The sequence below is a fragment of the Pavona decussata genome, unplaced genomic scaffold (assembly GCF_977016875.1).
Source record: "Pavona decussata unplaced genomic scaffold, jaPavDecu1.1 SCAFFOLD_330, whole genome shotgun sequence".
Lineage (NCBI taxonomy): Eukaryota > Metazoa > Cnidaria > Anthozoa > Scleractinia > Agariciidae > Pavona > Pavona decussata.
Window position 1 is genome coordinate 353254 of NW_028145718.1, and position 23128 is coordinate 376381.

General features: G+C 38.3%; 2 protein-coding genes across 3 annotated transcripts; one reads left to right on the top strand and one right to left on the bottom strand.

Moving 5' to 3' along the window:
- Positions 1-4605: 4605 nt before the first annotated feature.
- Positions 4606-9525, bottom strand: LOC146453428 (uncharacterized). The gene is made up of 2 exons (XM_085096575.1): positions 9337-9525; positions 4606-5013 (listed from the first exon to the last, which is right to left on the bottom strand). The coding sequence occupies exons 1-2, from the start codon at positions 9493-9495 to the stop codon at positions 4864-4866; spliced, it is 309 nt and encodes a 102-aa protein (XP_084952701.1). The 5' UTR covers positions 9496-9525; the 3' UTR covers positions 4606-4863.
- Positions 9526-9746: 221 nt separating this feature from the next.
- LOC146453429 (TELO2-interacting protein 2-like) lies at positions 9747-22374 on the top strand. Of its 2 annotated transcripts, XM_085096546.1 has the most exons (15): positions 9747-9855; positions 9955-10132; positions 11739-11878; positions 12163-12265; positions 12972-13228; positions 14109-14177; positions 14351-14404; positions 14650-14697; positions 15051-15170; positions 15760-15834; positions 16379-16444; positions 17365-17477; positions 19364-19452; positions 21326-21399; positions 21979-22374. In XM_085096546.1, exons 1-15 carry the CDS (start codon positions 9760-9762, stop codon positions 22090-22092), a joined length of 1596 nt encoding a protein of 531 aa, XP_084952672.1. In that variant the 5' UTR covers positions 9747-9759; the 3' UTR covers positions 22093-22374. The 2 variants fall into 2 exon arrangements, with proteins under 2 accessions (XP_084952672.1, XP_084952673.1); XM_085096547.1 differs by lacking the exons at positions 21326-21399; positions 21979-22374 and adding an exon at positions 19658-19773.
- The last annotated feature ends 754 nt before the right edge of the window (positions 22375-23128 follow it).

Sequence of the window (23128 nt, forward strand, 5' to 3'; positions counted from 1 at the left end):
CAGTTGGGGTTTTTTTTTCTCTCTCCCCAGACTCTATCACTCCATCTGCTCGCTAGCTCCATACTTTTGACACGTTCGTATGCCGGACCAAAATTGCAGAAATGGCCACGTGCCATGTTTATCCTTCATTTGCCGCTCGCTGTTTTCAGTTTCTTAGTAAAATGGAGTAGTTTTGCGATAGCATCAAAGGCCAGAATTGTTTTGCACTATTCATCAACTATGTACTCATTTTTTCAAGAAAACATAAACGCGAATCTCACGTTTGCCGTAAGCACGATTCTTAATCCCTCTAAGTGACGCAACAACGAATTAATGAAAACATGTCGTTTTGTATTTTATGGCTAACTTGTAAAAAAGAGTTTGGGTGGCCATGGTAAGGCGCGTCGCACTGTATTCTTCAGTGAAATTTTGTTTTTGCATCAGTCTTTAAGTTTTAAATTTGCTTTGAATGCGACTGATCCGCCTATTTCATTGAAATTATAATCTGCCTAATTTAGTTGTTCTTATACTTTAAAAGCGAGTTTATACAATTGGTAATTAGCTGGGATCAGAGACCACTTGTTAGAGGTGCGAAATACCGTGGGAAACTTGATAGTGCCAAAATGCAAAATGCGATTGCTCACAATATCATCCTGACCTAGCGTTTAGCGGACTAATTTCTTATCACAAACATCCTTCGCAATCTCCATTTCCTTCGATTCACGAGTTTTTTCTTTGCATCCAACTTGAAAATCTTATTTGAAAAATTATTAAACGTCACTCCTCCCCCCATCCCCCGTGAAGGTAATCCTTTATTTAATTACACGCCTCTCTCCGATGTAAGGTAAATTTTGATCTATTTCGTTTCCGTCTGATGAAAATCATGAATTATAAAATCACTTAGTCCAGGAGAGAAAAAGAACCTTCGGAACATAAGAGCAAATGTACACAACAAATTGTCATCATTATTTGTTTCGAGTAATTAAAGGGAAATTTAATTTTCCCAAAGAACTTACTGATCGCCTCACCGTATAACTGTGAATCATCAGTGAAACGACAGGCTCTAGAGTGATAAGTAAACACCCCCTCCCCTTCCCCGTCCAAGGAAGGACATCCTTTAATTGTGTATTATTACGAAAACTACGAGCAACTGGGAAACACGTTAAGTTAAGTAGGCATGCTATTGCTTACTTAACATTTTTAAATAAAGTCTTCAAGTTCTCAGCTTCGACGTTGATGCGTTAGAGATAAGCGTTTGTTCTGAAGGAGTAACATTGTAGTTAGAAGTGGAGAAGTGTCCAGCTTCTCGAGATATTTTGTCAAAAGGAGTTCTAGTGTAGCTTCTTTATTTATTATGACATCGGTTTAGTTGAAGAACTTTTCACTATGGAAAGATTGTTGGGAGATTTTTCCTTTCTGTGGTTACACTGTTGGTTCGTTGTTGAAGATCTGAGATTCACATTATACTCTAGTGGTGCACATAGAAAACATCAAATACAGTGAAGATAAACAAGGCTGCTTCCCGATAAAAGTGACATCGCCAGTGCCGAAAACAATAGGACGCTAGCGCAGGACAAAAAACTAAGACGCTTAAATGTCACCGCCTGAGATGAGGTTTTCTGCACGGAACGGTCAACGCATTCATCTTCATCTTCTCGAAACCAGTATTCTTTACGTCGAAATTCAATGTCGGCTTGCCTTGGAGCTTTGGAGTTTTCTGCCTTTTGACCAATGATAATCATCTCAAGCCTTGAACATTTTGCAAGGAAAGCGTTATACTGCTCATTCTCTAGAAAGTACTTTTTTCGATCCTTAGACCTTGACTTTTGTTTTGCGTTTGGTGTCTGTAGACTGTCAACTGCTACAGGGAACCATAGGGTCATTTTCCATCCACCTTCAACCTTCTGTTTCAAAAGGATACTTATATTCATCTTGAATCCATTCGGCCACTCTTCAAACAACTCTGCCTTTGATGTTTCTTGTACGGGAGGGGTGGCTCCAGGAGGTTTGTTTGTTGGGGGTGGGGTGCGGTCACATTTAGCATTTGTGCCTGGATGCAGTTCTAGAGTCACTATTGGAACTGCCTCGTTGTATTTGCCCTTTACAGCAGTAAAATCCATCTTCAGTGCCTCACCAACCTTGAGGTTTGCGTTGTAATCCCAGTTTTGTAGGCAAAATACTCGGTTTTTGTAGCTCGAAGACAGTTGTTTAGCTTTTGGGAACTGTAGTGCATCAATCGGCTTTGAAAACTTGAGTGTCATCTTCCAGCCGCCTTGGACGCTCTGGTTCATCACGTGAGTAAAATTCATTTTGAATCCGTTCGGCCATTGCTCAACTAGCTGAACCTGGATGTTCTCGCTGTAGGTAATCACGGTGAGACACAGCAGCAGCAAAATCTCCTTCATGTTGCACACTTACAGGACTAGAAAGAGAGAGAAAAAAATAAGGATCTGGATGGTGCAATTCACTTACTGAAATAACGACCGTGGGTTTTACCCCAATTGGTCAGCTTTCAAGGCAAAAACGTCATTCAAAGAACGCTAAACAATGTCCAAGTTTTCAAATCAGCGTCATATCCAACTACATCCTCGGAGACCCAGGGGCAGTCAGTCGGGGGCGAGCGAAATGGCGCGACGAAAGTTTTCAAGAACTGGCGAAGGAGCCGTTCTTGAAAACTTTCGTCGCGCCATTTCGCCCCGCCCCCGATACGAGTGACTGTCCCTGGGTCTCCGAGGACGATCCAACTACCGTATCTTGGGAAAATAACTGAGATTTACCATTTTAACTTCAAAAAATTCAAACCACTAACATTGCTGATTGCTGCTTTGAAATACCTGTCTCAGCTTCGAATAAAGTTGAGCTAAATTGGTAAACTGAACAACAAAGAAAACTCTACGTCTAATGGACGAAAACTTGACAAAGTTCAGTATAGTACTCAGTGCAAAAATTTTAAAATGTCGATTGTCCAGCTCAAGCTTGATCAAAAAGAAAGGACAAGGAAATGTGCACCGATATAAAACTGATAACGCTTGCCACAATGCAGAACACTACCTTCCCGCTGTCTACAGTGTGGGCCCAGAAGTCGTGTAAATTCTTTTAGGTGTCAATAGTTTAGGTCATTAGTGTGAGTCTTACAAATCACCTCCATTATTATGAGTGACATGAGGTTGATTGAATGTAATTGGGATTTTAGCTCAAGACAGTATGTATAATGCAGTACCTTACCCTAAACTCGATGGTCATTCCTTTTCTAGTTTGGGTTTCTTACAGTTTGATTTCGTCCTCCGCCATGTTGTACTGAAATTTAATTGCAATCTTTATGCAAACTAATCATTTACTCTAAAAAAGCGGTTCACTTGATTACGTAACACTTTTGTCTGTTCCCCTGAAGCCAATATCTAGTTTTGTATGAAAGCCTGACAATAGGGCTTATTTTTGTTCGGGGGAGGAGGGTAATAGACGGAAGGAATTTTGTTTTCCAAATTGGTTGGTTATGACAATAAACAACAAATTCAAACACGACGCTAAAAGCCTGAAACAACTTTAGATACTCCGGCCGCAGTGGCCTCAAGCTAGCCCATTTAAGCAAAATACTTGAAACGTTGTCTCCTGTGTTCTCCGATCGTTTCTGTCCTTGTAAAGACATTTGTGTAAGCTAATACAGATTGATCTGTTCGGATTCTTTAATTAATAATGGTAATTGAACTGAGTGGAGTGCAATTTGGTCTGAAATCATGCGCGTGATTTCAAAATAGAACGAGCGCGCAGCGCGAGTTTGATTTGAACTCACAACTATGATTTCAGACCAAAATTGCACGACACAAAGTTCAATTACCACTTTATTACAACTATTTTGAAATCACAGAGTATCATTGTCAATATTAATATTCTATTTTTGTTACTTCATTTACATTTTGATGGGTTAAAGAAAGGATGCGATTTAGAGCCAAAAATGGTGCAATTTGGAAATAAATCGCACTGTTGAGAGCCAATCAGATTGCAAGGATCACCAGTGATTTCAAAATGGTTGTAATAAAGCCGAAAACTTTTAGAAACGGAATTTTATTTCCCGAATCAGTTTACCAGCTGTTGTTGGTTTTACGAAGACGACAGGAATTAGTTTTCCAGTGTTACGAAACTTTGCCGAAGAAAACTGGGTTTTCTTAACAACTAAATGCGAATTTCTGAGGCAATTAAGGCCATCCAAACAGATATCCACCGAAATGAACCTTTGAGTGCCGCTGGATAGTCCATGAGTTTATAATCAGGCTTATTAGTTTAAAGGATGTTTGCACCTCGGGTCCTTTTTGGGTGGGCATATTATTGGAATTTTACGGAAACAAGAGCATTATTGGTGCACTTTTATCCCCCCCCCCCCCCCCCGGGCCACACGAACACATTACATAGGAAATGTATTGTTCGCTTAAACCTTTTGCGTCTCCTTTTAGCATTAACGAAAACCATTTGATTCAAAAGCAAATATTAATCATTGTCTCTATAGCTTATGTTGTCGTTTATGGGAATTTTGGTTGACGAAAGCGAGAGATCAAAAATTTGAAGCGACTGGAAGAAACTACCAGAATACAATAATATTAAACAGCGAAGTCAAATGCAAACTCCATCTGCTACAGTTGTCCGTCATTTATTCTTTACAAATTAATTTTAAGAAAAACATCACTGCTTTTATCCAGACTCTTTACAAATTGTAATTTGCTGAACTTTCAATAAACGGTCTCCACGTAGCAATTAGTGTAAAAGGTCCATTTGTTAAAGATGGTCGTTTTCATCATTATATAAAGCCATCTTTGCTTTGTTTCCCACGATGTGTCTCAACTTTATCAACAAAAGAGTCTCATGGTTAAAACAGTAGAAATGAATACAAGTTCATTTCATTTGTTCTTTGATGAAATTTTTGGCAGTGTCGGCGCCTTTCGTCCCCAGTTCCCACGCGGTCTGCGGTGCTCGTTCCAGTCCACCAAATGCCTTCTGCACTCCACTGTTCCAGGAATGTCTTAGTTTTGCTTGAGTTGGCATCTGACGAAAGAATTGAAAGCAAGTGATTAAAAACAAGTAATTTCTACTCACAAGGATACAGATACATTGCCTACGGAGTTTCAATCTTTTGAATGTTTTGAAGGGAATTCCCAAGGAATGTCAGGAAAACTCTTGAAACCCACTAATACAAAGACTTTTAAATGCCCCTGTTGAAATCCTTTAGGTTAGAAAATCCCTTTCAAACTGATTTTCCCTTAAAATGTAAAATTTGCTAAAATATTTGCTGAACCTGTCATTTGAAGTTTGGAAAACAAAATTGGCTATCAGGAGGTAAAAATATCGAGAAAATACGAGACAGCAATTATTATCAACTACCAGTGGTCTTATTTGTCATTTGACTCACACCAACTCAAGATAAATTGACATAAATTAACATTTTGCTTACTTGTAAAAGATTCTGTGAAAGAATTGAGAGCTTGTAACGCTCTAAATTCTTTTAGATCCTGAAAACCTATTTTGTTTTCCAAATTTGTTAAGGCAGTTTTCCATGCTGTGGGTCATCTGATGATATATTAGTATCAAGTAACACAAAATGTCCACTACCTTACCCTTCTGAAAAATATTATAAATAAATTTGAAATCCAGAGATGGGAGGGTGGGGGATTTCAGAGCCAGAAATTTTATAATTTCAACATACAAGAGGAAAAAACATTGTAAACAGCTGTTTCAACAAAGGTTATCAAAAAAAAGCATAAAAGCATATGCGACAATGCTGAAAGGTAGGCTAGAAAATACCCAATAAATTTCAATAAAAGCTCAAAATCCATAAATTATGCCTCGACTGTACAGCGAAGACCTGAGGCAATATGGATTCTGAGCTACGTTATGCACGTAGGTAGGTAGCATCATGTTATGCTTCATTGTTATGCATGGGTGAGCATTTCTGTATGAAACCTGCGCACTTCAAATTATTATTATTATTATTATTATATAACAGCTTCTTCCAACGAAAGATAACAGTGCCCTTTTGATGAAAGGAAAGAGCAGGTCAAAATTCAGTGGAAGAAATTACTCTGCAAGTTCCTTCTTTGGACCCACGGTGTGCTATTTTTATTGATCTGTGTTTGTATGATTTTCAAGCGGTAGAAAGCTTCACAGTGCAGGTAAATCAATTAATTGTTGTTAGTTTGCTCAGGAATTTAACTTGTACATTTTCTCGTTATTACATGTATACAACAATGAACTTTTCTTGTTTTGTCTGCTAAGAAACAGGTGAATTGTTTGTTTATTTTGCTCATGGGTGAGTGTTTTTACTCCGGGCCGGGGGCTGACTGTTTTACAAAGTGCCTCAATAGTTTTAAGAAAATGTTGCCCTCTATGTTATAAACATGTAATGGCAATGAGGGGTTTCTTGTCATCGTTGTTTGTATTCCTATTCCGGAATAGGGTCAATCGAACGCACCCTTACTAGATAGATGACCTTTATTTACACACTATAAAATATTAAAGCTTTGCAGCTTGAGGGTTTGCGTAAAATCTAACACTAAAGCAATTAAAACTGTAATTAAACTATGATTTACTATTCACAATTTATTCAAATATAAGGGAGTATCGTTCCCCGGATGTACTGTAAGATGCTGACTCCACGAGACTCGATTAGCCTATACAGTTTTTTGGATTGTCCGAACTTCTTGCCAATATTTTTTAGTTCAGCTTTTCTTTAATTTACGTTTACCCCTTAGGGCGAGATGACTGTTTAATTTATTACATTATCTTGTTATAAATGGGCAAAAGAAGTTAAATAAAGTTAATTGAATTTAATTGAATAATTGAATTGAGCGGGTTCAACTTTACCTTATACAGTCGAACCTGTATATAACGGCCACCCTCGGGACTTGCGGAACTGGCCGCTTAATACAGGTGGCCGCTTAATACAGGATCACTAAAAGTACTCACTGGGCGTTGTCTAATGTCAATTTTAATCGTGTATCAGACAAAAACATTTCATGCAAGGAAACAATAGGACAATCAACACTCTTTCAAGAGATCAATACTTTAAACAAAGTTCAGTGTCAACTTGTAACTTAATGGTATAATATACGTAACACTGTGTAAAAGCTCTGTGCAATAAATTGTCCTCTACTCTTGTACGGTGTACAGTACTGTATTTCTAACTCACTTACTTACGTGACTTGCAGTTCACAACAAAATATCTCATTCCGTCATTTCATAGTTGTTACGATCGAAGTGGAGTTATAACGGTTATGTTGCTAATTAAAAGTAACACAATATATAACAAAATTCTTCAAGTTAAAATAGGAATAGGTTAAGAATTACAGCGACTTAAACAAGTGGGACAGGTGCGTTTGGCACCTCGGAATTTGAAACTTTTGTTTGTAGAGCAAGTCGTTGACTGTCGGCACTCCCAGCGACAATTCCTGTTATCCATGGTACTGTGCATATGGCTTTTCCCTTCAAGGGTGGCCGCTTAATACAGGTAAAAATAACAAAGAAAGACAAAAATGGGACTGCTACAGGGTGGCCGCGGCCGCTTAATAGAGGTGGCCGCCTAATACAGGTACCAAATACAGCGTTTGTATGCGCAAAAAATCGGGACTTTAACAACTGGCCGCTTACTAGAGGGTGGCCGCTTAATAGAGGGCCGTTATATACAGGTTCGACTGTATAAGCTTAAACTTATACATAGACAACAAAAGTCTTAGCTTTCGTGGTCTTACTAACTTAGGTCTAAGGATTCTAGACTTCCTTATTTCCTAGTGCCCTTATAAATGTTTTAAATTAAATTAAATCACAAATAATCTTCTAGTTAAGCTCTTGTCTCGTAGGAGTAGATCACGATTAAGCTTTTAATATACGCAGTGGCTATTCGTACGGCACCCGTACGGCGACTTGTATTTGCTATTTGTACGGGAGTCCGAAGATTTCATAGGATTTCTCTGTAATTCCTGATTCTCGCTTATCCAAATTATTATATTTACCTTTAGAAGGAATAAGCGAATCCAGTGAGTGCCCTTTCTTTGAGCGAGATAAGTTTTCGTACTCTCTGCTCACTAAGCGAACGAGCCACTCGCGACACTTGGAATTGTTTTGCGCTATATTCACGCACACGTCACGCGATCAGAAGAGACCGTACAGCGACTGGTATTTGCTATTCATTTGGGATTCCTTTGAGTATCAGTAAAAATTATCATTAAATTTAAGAATCGCTAACCTGGTTGAGAAATTCAGACAACTGATCCTGACCGGTGGTATACTGATTAAGCAGTTCCGTGGACTCCCGTATTCCCAACCTGCGTGATGCTATTCGTACGGCCAGAAAGCCGCGAAATGGGAGTTTCACTTAATGGAAGAATTTACCTATTGGACACTCGCATTTCCGTACAGAAATTATGTTGAAGATAACAGAACACACCTCTCCTTCTGACACAGGTATAAATTTTCACTGCAATGACTGAAACTGCGCCTACTATAGAAGGAAGAAGAATTCCCGTATGAATAGCAAAAATGCGAATAATTCGTACGGGATTACCAACGTGAGTTCAAATTCATTGAATTACCAAGGGCGCTTTCCATTCGACGAAATTTTCGAAAATTTCGGGTGGAAATCGAATGGAACAGGGTCTTTTGCGGAAAAGATTTTCGAAAATTTAGGACAACCTTTTCAGTGTTCCCGAAAAGTGGACATTTCGGTATTTTCGAAAATTCTCGTGTTCCATTCAAAAGTTTCCAGTCGGACTGTTTGAACACGTACGATAAACGGCGTCAAGAAGCCTGAGGCAAAAACTGACCACGTGATGACCGAGTATAAGCCTGTTCCATTCGAGACCAAAATTTCCGAAAATTCAAACCGAAAATTTTTGGTGAATGGAAAGCACCCCAAGTTGTCACTTACCCCCCGATCCAAGCCAGTGTATTATAACTATTTATAAGATGTAAGAAATTCTTTTCGCACATTTTTAAACTACAGTGTACTAATTGTAGCCAGTTGATCTGTGAAGAAGAGGTTGCGTGACATGTGCGAGTTTATGTTAGTAGCTCGCAAAAAGTTTGAAGTGTCGCGAGTGGCTCGTTCGCTTAGTGAGCAGAGAGTACGCAAACTTATCTCGCTCAAAGAAAGGGCACTCACTGGATTCGCTTATTCCTTCTAAAGGTAAATATAATAATTTCGATAAGCGAGAATCAGGAATTACAGAGAAATCCTATGAAATCTTCGGACTCCCGTACGAATAGCAAATACAAGTCGCCGTACGGGTGCCGTACGAATAGCCACTGCGGTTAATATAAATGGCAAATGCAGGACAATGCTGCAGTGAGCGATATCATGTGTGAATACGTACGTACCTCTGGCAAACTAACGGGGATATTTTCGCGAGTTTTGCTGTCCAGCATCGATATATGCTTGATAGTATCATCTTGTGAGCTTAACACTTCTGACAAACCGTACAATGCAAAACCTCCAACGGTCAATTTCGCAGCAACCTTCGCCAAAGTCACCGCCATGTTGGGAAATTGATTGTTTTGTCAGGGAGGGGTGGGGAATGGTAATAAACGACTTTCTATAAATTTCACTATACTTTTAGCAACCAAGGTATGCAATGATTTTGAAAAAATTATTGCGAATCAATTTTCTTACATTGCTAAGTAGTACTTAACTTTTTCCATGAAACAGATGAAATTGTGTTTTGAAATATTAACCCTACCCTACACCACCCTACACAGGAATTGTATTGCGCCTTAGCATCCAAGCCTTATCAACTTTCCAATATGGCGGACGTAGTGACAGAAAATGAGTTTTGTCAAACTTTGAGGGCTTTTTTACCTGAAGAAAAATTGGAGGAAGTTGAAAAACTGCTGCGAGAGGTGAGAATCTCAATTTTTTTTATATGCACTTATATTCCTATAAAGTTGTTTTCAATGGCGAGGTTAAAGCACCTTTCTTTCGTTGACACGTTTGAACAGGGTGATGTAGTACAGCTTGTGAACGAACAATATAGAGACTGGTCAAATAGTCAGACCAGTGGTCTAAAACCCTATGGGGAAGAGCAAGATAAAGAATCTTTTGACAAGGAGAAAATTGCAGCAGTATTTGAGAAGTTAGTTCAGTGTTGCGAACCGGTCATCTCTGCAGATGGAGAGGGTAAGTTTCAGAGCGATTTGATAACAGGCCATTTCCGAGTTGCTGTCAGTGTGAACCTCATTATGAAAGCGAGGCTAACTGCAAAGCTTTTCAAATGAAAATGCATATGAATGAAAAGCAATTTGCATTATAAAACATTTGCACTTAACCTCGCTTTCATAATGACGTTCAAAGCAACTTGAAAATGGCCTATCTTCTTTGTAGAAAAGCTTTGAGCATTGTTATTGGGCAGTGGTGGGGTGAGGCAGAGGGGACTGGGATCAGGCAGGGGTATACATGGCACCTAGGGTGTGTTGTATGTTCCAAATTTTTGGAGCTGATGTGCCACCCTAGCACTGGGACTCTGCCAAGTGCATTACCTACTGTACAAATTACTATCAACGACTCACTCTGGAAAGCTGGTTTACTAACTTAGAACAAACGCCACTCAACCGTTGCCTACAACTACCTGCACCATACAAACGACTTATTGACAACAACAACGAAACAGACAAACAATAGACATTTTACTAACAAATCTTGACCCACGGACTTTTTGACCAACAAAAGACGGATCGAAACGCACCAATCACTTTTTACAGTCTTCACAGCCAATAACATCACGGCTTGCTGACAAACGACCAATAACATCTGGACTACTTTGACCAATCAGATTAACAACCAGAGACGTATATACCACCTACTGACATTCCACAATTCACGTGACTCTGAAGATGACTTCCGCTCAGGTTGTCGAAACGTCAGTCAAAGTCACCACAAACAGTCCTTCTCAGGACTACACTCACCCGGATGATCATAATTTACGTACTTATGACATGACTCCTGGGTTCAAACCTTTCACAATCCTAGCACTATTGTAGATCAAAATAAATGATTAAATCATCTAACAAAAAAATTATATGCTATTAGGGCCATACCTCCAACCCTAACTCACCAAGAAAAAACCTCTTAGACCAGTAGTCAATTAGACCAAAGTGGTTGAAAATCCACACCCTTTTGACACCACTCTTTATCTCCTTAGGTATTTTTGTTTTCAGCTTAAATAGTGGACATAATTTAACAAGTTACAACACAGCTAATGGGTTGTAAATTATTTTAATCGCCTCCACAAGGAATGGTGGGTACGTTTGAAAACTACGAATTACATCATGTAAAACCAAAGTAATAAGTATCCAAATTATCAGCCCAGATACAAACCACGCAATGATTGAAGCAGAACTCAAAAGTAAAAACAAATACAAATTAATACAAGCAAGCATTTGGGAATTCAAAGTAATTATTTAGACCAATCATAGCAGACATAGACTGTATAATAAACAAATCAGAATTTGAAGCAAATGCATGTAGCCGGTGTACCAAGTCATGATTAGTTTTGGTTTGGCTTCCTATTGGTTGAGAAAATTATGCAAGTTTAGCAAATGGATCACACAGTAGTTAGTAAAGTAAAACCAAAACAAATACAAAATTACTTAAAAATCTCAATCGAAAACCTCAGAGTGACTCAGTAGCAAATTAAATCTTTGTCAGTAGTAAATCAATTTATGCAATAAATCTGATCATTATTATCAATTCTACAGTGTAAGAGATTTGTTTTTGTTATTTTTAGGAACTTGGGATAAAGAAGAAATACTTAAGTACAGAAAGCAAGCTTCTGTTGTCATGGAAGTTTGTCAACTTTTGTTATCTTCATCGTTCAAGGATGTTCATCAAATAGAAACAGGAAATACTGCTGCAGCTCTTGTACCAGTAAGTTTAACAAATTAATACAACAACAGCAGTATACAGTCAAACCTGTATGTAACAACCCTGTATATACCCTGTGTATATTGTAGCCAAGCTAGTTATTCAGGTCATTTTGGCAGGCAATTAATTAACAACGGCAATTTGGACAGTTATCATGCACGTGCAGTGATTTTTTCAAATCAGGATGATATTGCCATTGAGGCATCTTGTTAGAAATTTGTGTGGTATCTAGGTTTCTAAATTAATTAATGATAACAAATTGATATTTTTTACCTCTGATTTTTAAGAAGTTTATAATGAAAAAAGTTGCCTGTTGTTTGGTGTCATTATGTGCTGCAAACATGGAGGAACACCCGTGGACTAGTCCAGAATCAAGGGTCACAGCTCATGGTCAGTAAATGGTTCTGATTCAGTTAAAACAGCTCCAAGAAGCAGGCAAAAAAAAACAAACAAACAAAACACTCACTAAAAAGCAGCAACAACACAAACCGATCTACAGCAACCTTCTAATGATTCAAATACTTCAATTTAACATTCAGTTTTAAAATTTTTTCAGACTACAGTATATTGAGATTTTGAATGAGACTGACTACATGACATCAGGGGTCTTAGTTTCAGAGTAGATGGATTTAGTTAGTGAATGAGTGTTTATCCAGTACAGTTTTAAACACATAGACCTCTTCACCAAAACATACATGTTGGTGGCAACAAATCCGAAGTTGGCTGTTTTTTAGCTGGTTGCTGACACTAATTGAACCCTGATGATATTGTATGATTATTTAATACTGGTTTCACTCATGTCTGATAATTTATGCTAGTAAGACTAATTGTTTTAGTTTCATATGTGAACGATTATTTTTTGTAGATTATAATAAACTTAGTAAGTAATTGTATACTGATATCCATGAATTCTATTTTCTTTAAATTCTGGGAGCTGATATCAATCAAATGACTGCAGTGTGCTCCAAATATCAGTAATGTGGATGATCATCCTGGCTATTTACTGTCCCAGCTGGGCCATTATACTTTTTATGATAATTCATTTTAGCAGTGTAAATCAAGTTACAAAATAATTAATGCTTTCTGTTCGTTTCAGAATTACTCTCCCTAATCTGCACCCACTGTCAGTATTCGTCTGTAGTTGAACTACTTTGTGGCTGTGGTGAGCCGAATTCTGGTGCTGTAGCTGTAGATCAGGATTTCTCAGAACAAACACAGACATTAAACACACTGTTTCCTTTGGGACTGTTCAGATATATTCTTGATTATTTAAGACCTCATCTTCTTAAAGAAACCTGGAAAAAATCTCCCCTGGCCTGTCATGTGTTAGTGTGGTGTACCATGCAAGTTAAGGTAAGAATATCAAGCAAGGTTTTGAAAGACATTTTATAGACAAGTAAAGATTTGGCAGTCATTAGTGAATCCACTTTTAATCTAGTGACACAATAGGTGGCAATGAGTAGCAGACTGCTGATTATCATGGCTAAACTGAATTACCACTAAATAACTACACTCCTTTGTTCTGGAAGTGCAGTATGGTCACTAAAAATTTTGGAAGGGAGGGGAGGTCTCAAAAGACAAAGTTTGTAAACTAAGGAAAGTATGAAGCAAAATCAGAATTTTTTAGAAGGGAGGGGGTCAAAACCAAAACAAAAACTTTCAATGGGAGGGGTAGAGATATTTTCACATATCTTCTTGAACAAAAAAATTACAGCGGAATTCTCTGAGACACAGTTGTCTTCAAACTGTCAAAAGAAATAAATATAATGCGTTTATTAAAAGATTTATAATGAAAAAGATAACAAAATAGAACATAGATAAGATAACTAGGGTCAACTGTGGTTGTCTTAATGATTGTAGTGTTTATCTTAAGTTCTTTTTTTTTCTCATAATGAACCAGTCAAAACTTCCACACAGCAAACAATCAGTGGTAGTTGTAGAGGAATGGTTCCTGAGGAAGCTCCCAGTTTGGTAACCTGATCTCTGAGCCTCTCTCAGCCTATTATTATTATTATTATTATTATTATTATTATTATTATTATTATTATTGTATCATCTCTTGATTCAGGCCAGTGAAAATAATCAGCTTTGACTCCTCTTAACTGGGAGAACTCAGATTTTTTTTCCGAGTAGCCTGTATGTGTCACTTACTAAAAAAGAAATACCTCATTCTACCAATAACCATCCTTGTCTATGAAATGAGTAATATTGATGAATGGTTATTGTTTGACAGCATCCTTACATTGGTGATCATTTTCCAAAGCTGATGTCTCCTTTGTTGCTTTTCATAGATGATTATCAGGTACATGTTATGTCAATATGTAGTACACAATTACACTTGCAAATTAAAATGATCTTAACATAATAATTATTGCAATTCCAGGCATGTAAATTGCCAACTGATTTTACTTAATATGTTTTTGAAAATAATTGTTATTCTCTTTGTTTTTTTTTTATATTTTCTTCAACAAACAGGTTGAAAACAAAGTGTTAGGGTTAAAATGTTTGAAGCATGTCGTTGACAACATGGTATGTTGAACGTCTGTCATAATGGAATAGTATTTTAATCAATATGTGTGTGTGTGTGTGTGTGTGGGGGGGGGGGGGGGGACTTTGAAGTTGTCACTTACTGTATACATTTTATACCTGGTACTTACCTTCTCCTCTCCTGTTCCCCACACTTCATAACTTCCCTGCTGAAGAAATCCTTTTCTTGAAACATAATGTAATGTGTACATACATGGTGTTGAAATACATTGTATTATGATTTTCAGAATTCAGCTGAACTGCAGTGGTATGGAAGAGCTGATGTTCTTTTTGAAGTGAGCTCTATTTGCTGTACTTTTAATTTTCTTTTCTGGAAATAAATGTTTTGATAAATTATGGCAGTTATAGTTCACAGGACAACTTTTTTCCTGTGAATGTTATCATCCTGATCAAGTTAATTGATCAGTACATTACCTTCTGTAGTGGATCTTGTCATCTTTTTCTTTTTTGTTTCTTATTTTCTTAATATGATTGAAGATAACAACTCTTTAGCTTGAACTTTTGAAGGAACTTGGCTTCTACAACTCCATAAAGCAAATTAAAGAGATAAATTGGTTTGTGTGAAGAAATGCTTTAGTATGGTGCAGATTTTTATCTAACATTTAGTTGTAATTTTGTCATTTGCCAGGCCACCCAACGCCACCTGTACACCAGTGAACCATCCCTGGTACATGCTCTTCACCCCTGCCTGCTAAGCATTCTGAAAGTAGTTGAACCATCTCCAACAAAACCCAAGTTTGGAAGGAAGGTAGGTTTTTTATTATACCTTCCAGAAAACCTTCAGTTTTCTAAGATGCCTCCAGTTGCCATCTTATTGTTTTTTACACACAGAACTGTGTCATAATCCTTATAATGGTAGCAGTACCTGTGGAAATTTTAGTATCAAACTCGAGTGACTTTGAATTTATCCATGCTCTACATGTGCCTTTATCTTTGTGTCTTGGTTGACTGACATTTGCTCTGTGTATAATTTTTATGCATGTTGCTTTTATATTATATACAGTGGAAATAGCAGTCTGTTAAAGCACGTTTATGCTGAAAATACTTCTCAAAATATTTTCTAAACGTTGGTGTCATGATATCAAAGGGTATAACAAGTAGAGATTCTCCAGCTAAAAACCAAAACAACAGCAACAACAAAAAACAGTGTTTGTTGAGTTCAGATGCCAGGCTGAGGTCACAGATGAGCTGCCAGGGAATTCCTCTGGTTTTATCTATAAGGAGTAAAATGTCTGCACGCTCCCATTTCAATGTGAAATGTGAAACTTAATACAGTTTAATTTAATGTTATTGTAGTGTAATGAACAGTTTATGACATTAGACTGTGTTGGTTACAGACAACCAAGTGTGACAGTGTGTTTCAGATCATCCTTACATCCATGGAGTTTGAAAATAAAATTGCAATGAGGCGGGTCAGTATTAACCTCAGTACTCTCCATACCAATCCCTTATCTCTTGTCAAGATGAAAAATAAAATTGCACTGCATTATGTGCGTGAGTCGCCCTTTCCAAAACTCCGCTTGTACTTTATTACACCCTCCCCATTCATCCATGAGATTTTTCAGACGCTGGCCACTCCTTTTTTGAACGATTCTTCTACTCTGGAAAACTATAAACAGTTAATATCCTCAGTGTACCATAGACCTGTTTAAGTTACTTACATATTCAGTATCAACGTCCTCAAGTATGAGGGGCAGGTTGTATTGGAAAATAAGGCAGTCATTTTAATAGCTGAGGAAAACGATGTCACGGTATACGTGTGTGTCCCTGTGGTCAATAATCAAGACACTTCCAACAACGAACAGCGCTTTTTTATCGTTTTCTTTTCCTTTCACGTTGTTTGGTTTTCCTTTTCTTTGTTTTCAAGTGCAGCTGAGACTAAAACTTCCCTTCTTGTAGATTTGTTGCAACTGAAGATTTTGACTGTTTTGTCTGTTTGTTTGGTTTTACTACAAGGCATGTACAAGCCATTTGAAAGATTTCATTGAACACATGGGAATAACGATATTACGTCATTTCAAGGTAAAACTGCAAACTTTAAACATAATTGGTTACGTTTGAGTTCAGTTTAGTCTGTCATTTTTCCTTGGGTTAATGCTGTTTTGTTCGGGTAACTGACCCAATCCATCCAACATTTTACAAAACATTCGAAACCGAAAATTCAGTGTGAAACTGTGGGGAGGGTTTGCAAAAATCAAACTGGCAATGCCAGCAAACGTCGAGTTGCTAAAACAGAACAGCATCAACGACGCCGGACAGATATTGGAATGAGTTAAATGTTGAGAAGGATGTATCTTTTCAGTCAGTGACACAGGAATACTCGGAAAAAGAAAATCCCAGTTCACCAAACAGGAGTCAAGCCAGGGGCACCCAACGACAGTTTTCTCTCAGATCCTTTGAAACGCTATTTTAGGCTATCTGGAGCGCCTTTAAAGCTCTGTAGGTTCATTTTAGGCCGCTCAATAATATTTTTATCTGTTCGGTCATTCTAGGGAACTTGAGTCTTTTCAAAATTCTTATAGGTCATCGTTTGTCTATTTCTCGAAAACCTTAGGTCTTATTTCCTTTTCGAAAATCTTAGCTGACCTTTTTTCGGCACCCGAAACGACATTTTTATCAATCCGAAAACAACAGGCCTTAAATTTCCTATTATCACGAAAGTTCGAGGTGGAAATTCCGTTTAGAAAATTGTAGGGGATTAAGGGCCTTCCGAACAGATACTTTACCGAAACGATCCATTGGGTGCCCCTGTCAAGCCTATGACCTTCCGATTACTAGTTCGGATGCTCTACCACTGAGCTACAGGAGACTCGTTGAAGCTAGGGCCAGTAAACTGAGTTCATTTGACAAATATCCTTCATATATGGATATGATTCTTGATGACTGGAATATGCGCAATGAAAGAATGGATAAATATTATTACTTTTTAAATTTCTTTCTAGCGGCTTTTAAGAGTTGTTGTGGCATATTTAGAAGTGAGTGATTATCCTGAGGAAGAAGCCCGATTGGATATTTTAGATACTTTGCATAGCACAATGCTCCATTCATGGCCAAGGTAGGACGCATTAACGTGTCAATTGTCAAATAGGACTATTGGTTTCAAGTCATTTTTGAGTAATTTTAAGGTCTATTAAATAAGGCGTCTTACATGTAAACCAAGATGAGAATCATGATAACGGATTCTGAGCTGGTATATTGTTGTCAAAAGTCCTGGAAACATTTCTGAGCCAAGGAAGATTTTTAATTTAAAAAAGCGGACACCCTTGGAACCACAAAAAGTGCCCGCTGAAGAGAGGTGTCCGCTTATAGGAGGTTAAAAATGTAGTGTTTGTATGTAGCTGAGAACATGACCAAGTGTCCACTTTGGAGAGGTGTCCGCTTATGGGAAGTTAAAAATGTAGTGTTTGTATGTAGCTGAGAACATGACCAAGTGTCCGCTTAAGAGAGGTGTCTGCTTATAGGAGGTTAAAAATGTAGTGTTTGTATGTAGCTGAGAACATGACCAAGTGTCCACTTAAGAGAGTTGTCCGCTTATGGGAAGTTAAAAATGTAGTGTTTGTATGTAGCTGAGAACATGACCAAGTGTCCACTTAAGAGAGGTGTCCGCTTATGGGAAGTTAAAAATGTAGTGTTTATATGTAGCTGAGAACATGACCAAGTGTCCACTTAAGAGAGGTGTCCGCTTATTGCAGGTTAAAAATGTAGTGTTTGTATGTAGCTGAGAACATGACCAAGTGTCCGCTTACGAGAGGTGTCTGCTTATGGGAAAATAAAAATGTAGTGTTTGTATGTAGCTGAGAACATGACCAAGTGTCCGCTTACGAGAGGTGTCCGCTTATGGGAAGTTAAAAATGTAGTGTTTATATGTAGCTGAGAACATGACCAAGTGTCCGCTTAAGAGAGGTGTCTGCTTATAGGAGGTTAAAAATGTAGTGTTTGTATGTAGCTGAGAACATGACCAAGTGTCCGCTTACGAGAGGTGTCCGCTTATGGGAAGTTAAAAATGTAGTGTTTATATGTAGCTGAGAACATGACCAAGTGTCCGCTTAAGAGAGGTGTCTGCTTATGGGAAGTTAAAAATGTAGTGTTTATATGTAGCTGAGAACATGACCAAGTGTCCGCTTAAGAGAGGTGTCCGCTTATAAGAGGTTAAAAATGTAGTGTTTGTATGTAGCTGAGAACATGACCAAGTGTCCACTTAAGAGAGGTGTCCGCTTATGGGAAGTTAAAAATGTAGCGTTTGTATGTAGCTGAGAACATGACCAAGTGTCCACTTAAGAGAGGTGTCCGCTTATGGGAAGTTAAAAATGTAGTGTTTATATGTAGCTGAGAACATGACCAAGTGTCCGCTTAAGAGAGGTGTCCGCTTATGGGAAGTTAAAAATGTAGTGTTTGTATGTAGCTGAGAACATGACCAAGTGTCCACTTAAGAGAGGTGTCCGCTTATGGGAAGTTAAAAATGTAGTGTTTGTATGTAGCTGAGAACATGACCAAGTGTCCACTTAAGAGAGGTGTCCGCCTACGGGAGGTGTCCGTTGGCTGTATTGACTGAAAACTGCCTGCAAAACGTGTCGGGCTTGGACTGGGTATAAAAGTTTTAAGAAATGATGGCTTAGAGGTTGAGCATTGGTCTCTTGTTAAGAGGATTTGTGGGGGAAGATGTGGTTGGGTGGGTGATGGGGCCGGGGGGGAGGGGTCCATTTAAGGGACGAAGCGTTACTTCAGTAGAAAGATACAGGGTCAAACCTTTAGGCTTGGCATCGACTTTACAGGGATTGGATGGTTTCATTAATCCCAGTGAGACAAAGAAACCATGCTATGCAACATTATCGTATGTGAATAATGAAAGTCGTATGTATGTATGTTATGTTTTAATTGGAATCTTTTAAAAACCTCCTGCGTCTCACCCGCTTATAGTGTTGTTTGATTTGTTCATTGTAGGATTCCTCATCACAGCTCCATAATCCTGAAGTCTCTTCTCAAGTTGCTTGTTGATGTTACAGATTCTTCTCCTCATCTGACGACTCAAGGTTTGTCTCTTTAACCTTTATGCAGAAACCCAAGAAAATGTTTACAAACGCTTGTTTAAGGAGGGGATTTTTGGCCTAGTTCAGGAAATTTCCATAACATTTTTTTCGCTGACGATTCAGTGACAAATCAACAATAGATCATCTCTGTAACAATGAATGAAGACGGTTTGGTCAACTTTATTTACTTGGTTCATTTCCATTACAGTTTGATAGCACCTCCAAATATCCAAGTGCTAATCTAGGTCACACTCAGCTGTCCTGTCAATGAATTGTGGGCAAGCTCTTACTTTTGGCAATAACTCATTTTTCTGTCGTCAATATTTTCTATACATTTTCAGATGTAAAGTGGGTAATAGCTAAGATAAACAACGTGATAAAAAAGATCGGTGACGGTGCTCATTTAGGAGGAAATAACGCGCGCTAATGACGTAAGAAATCATGCGCAGTAAGAATGCGCAATGCATTTCAATGGAATCACCTAAATGATTAAACGCACATTAACACCAGGCCCCAGTTGTTCAAAGAGCGGATAATTTTATCCACTGGATAGATTGCTATCCGGCAGTTAAAATGTGTGCAGTATTTTCCCGATAATCCTAAAATTTGCGAATAGAGTAGAAGCATATGTCAAATTTAAGTATGGGATTGCGTGGAAAACTTGCCAGAAGCGTTGGTTGGAGTACATTTGCTCCGATAGATAGCGACTTATCCAGTGGATAAAGTTATCCGCTCTTTGAACAACTGGGACCAGTTGTACATTACTCCAGAATCACATCGAGCTGAAATACATGAACAGCTTTTCCTCGATAGAATATTTAATGTAAATTGTCCTATGCTGTATTAAAAGTCATGAAAAATAATAACGTGGGTAGCCGACTAAATGAAAAAAGACAAGACCTACACATCGTACACATCGCAGAAAGCGTTGTTACCGCCAGGAATTTATGTTATTTTTCTTTGTTCGTGTTTTCGTTTTGCCAGGCTTCTAGTTTTTTTCCTTACACGAATTAAAATTCAGTTTTGGGTTAATTAGCCCTTTATTGTCTGCGTACCTTTGTTCTTACATGTTAAGCAGTTTTTTTGTATATCGTATATATCGCTTGGCCGTGTATCTTTTCTTGAGTGCAACGTTTGTTGAGTTTTCAGTCGGTGGTTTTTGCTCGTCTATCATCTGCAGCGTGTTTCGTCTTTTAACTCGCAATCGTCTTGTAAGTTTCGCGTTTGGCTTTTCGCTTTGGCCTTCTTTTATTTGTCCAGTTCTTGTAATGTATTTTATCTTGACTTTGTATTTGTTAATTTATTTTCCAGTACCGCTTCACATCGATTTGTCATATTGTTTCGTCTTGTCGTTCGGATAATGTTTGGTTTCGCGCGTGAATGGAGGCGTCTGTGACTATAAGCGTATTGTTGTTACTTGTCAGGGTGGGGAGGGTAAGAAGGGTCCTGTTAGTTTCACATCTTTGCTGTAATCCAATAGGCCATTTCCGAGTGGCCTTGAACCTCATTATGAAAGCGAGGCTAAGTGTAAAGTTTTCATTATGAAAATTAGTTTTCATTCATATGCAAACAAAACAAATTTTCATTTGAAAAGCTTTGCACTTAGCCTCGCTATCATAATGAGGTTTACAGCAACTCGGAAATTGCTTTTTACTTGTCCCCTGGTGCCAAGGTGGCGCATAGGGCCAAAGGTTTATAGTCTAGGTTTAAACACTAGGTTTAAAATGGCTGGATTTTTCAAAACAGTACTTAGCAAAAATGAATATTCCACACTGTAGGCGTACGTTACACATTTCAACTCCCTGATGTGTTTCTAGTTACAGGTCAGATTGAGTCCCCAATCAGCTGATACTGACATAAAGTTCTTGTTTTATAGCCTTTCAGCGGCTGAAAGTCAAAACTTCGGAATGCCTGCTTGTACTTCTAAGGTGTTGTGGCGCACAAGTTAAGGTATTTCTGGGAACCTTTCACTTCAAGAGTGAATCCTTAACTTTTCCAAAAAAGTCATTCAAAGTAGTTTGGTTTCATTTGTCGTAAAACCGTAACCATAGCAATCACTCTAACCAATCAGAACAGACTAACACAGCACAATTTCTCTGGCCAATCACAGGGCAGAGTAAAGCAAGACCAAAGTAAACACGAATTTTTTCCCGAAATGACTTTCTACGCTCAATTGAGAACACTCGATAGTGAGGACGTACTTTTCCTATTCGCCATAACATACTCCATGGACATGAACGGTATAATAAACAATCCAAAAATAAAAATTTATCTATATCTGTTAAATTGATCAGTAAATATATCTACAGATCATTTCCACTGAAATTGAATTGTTCTCGTAATCTGAAAATGCCTGTCTATTTTACGTGATGTCACTCGGTTTAAGTTTTTTCCCATAGGGTTAATCCGCCTGTATTGATATTTGCCATTTAATTTGTTGAATATCACACAGCGTGTTTTTGCCTTTTAAGAGCAAGTTGAACTTTAAGTTTAGAGGTGACTTGTTCTTCGCTGTAAATTGTTTTATAGGAGCAGTTAACCGAGTTAACAAAAGGTGTTGGGCACAGAGAAGTTGAAGACTGCGCGGCGAAAGTTTTAAAACAATTTGAAGGTGAAGCCATCCAAAAACAAGATGTCACGTGACAAGAAGCTGTTACAACAGCAAAAAGAAGAGCAGAATCTAAATATGAAAAAATTCTCCTCGGTCCAAGGTCTTGTCCAGTACAAGAGGCAATAAAGAACTCAGAAAGGAGGTCGGCAAGTTTAACATGCTGAAGAGAGCAAAGATGTTTCATGTGTCCGGTGTCAACGTTAGTACTGTGCCGTTTCGTTCACGCAATATTTAAATTAAACTAAACATCTCCTAGATTGTTATGAGAGCGAGGTTTCATTATGAGTGTAAGAAAATAAAGAAAGTTAAAAGGGCTTTCAAAAATTTAATTTGTACAGCCAGTGTAGAAACTAAACGCGTAGTCATTTAGGGTGTAGGAATGTTCTTGTCTATATCTCGTGCGTGCGGTATTTGTTGTTGCGTAAAGGCTGGTTTCCATATGATCGCGGATCGCAGATCGCAGATCGCAATAAGGTCTGCGATCGTATGGAAACTACTTCTGCGATCGTCTGCGATCCTGCGATCCTGCGATCGTGATCGCAGACGATCGCAGAAGATAGAACCATGTTCTATCTAAAGGCTGGTTTCCATATGATCGCAGACGATCGCAGACCTTATTGCGATCTGCGATCTGCGATCCGCGATCATATGGAAACCAGCCTTAATTTAGTGTTATTTATTCACATTTTTGTTCACAAGTTTTGGCAGTTTATATAGAATTTTTGGCCGTTTAAGTGTCAGTTTATCTCTTCACCGGGAGAGCAGTTAGTCAACCGACAAAGTTTGTTCGTCCGCTATACGATTTAGGACAGTCGGTTTTTTCCAGTTACTTTGGTTTGCCCAGCTCCGCAACAAAATTTTAATCGCTTCGCTTCACTTCACCGCCTCACTTCATCGCTACGCTGCTTAGCAGTTTCTTCGCCGCTTCATTTGGAGGCAGTTTTCGTTTGTCGTTCTTTCCGCAATAAAGCGTGTTATAATTACGGAATGCTGGAGTTTCTTTTGCCGTTGTGGTCATTACAGTCAGTTTTTCTAATGACCGTCAGTCATGTCTTTGGCTTTCCAGGC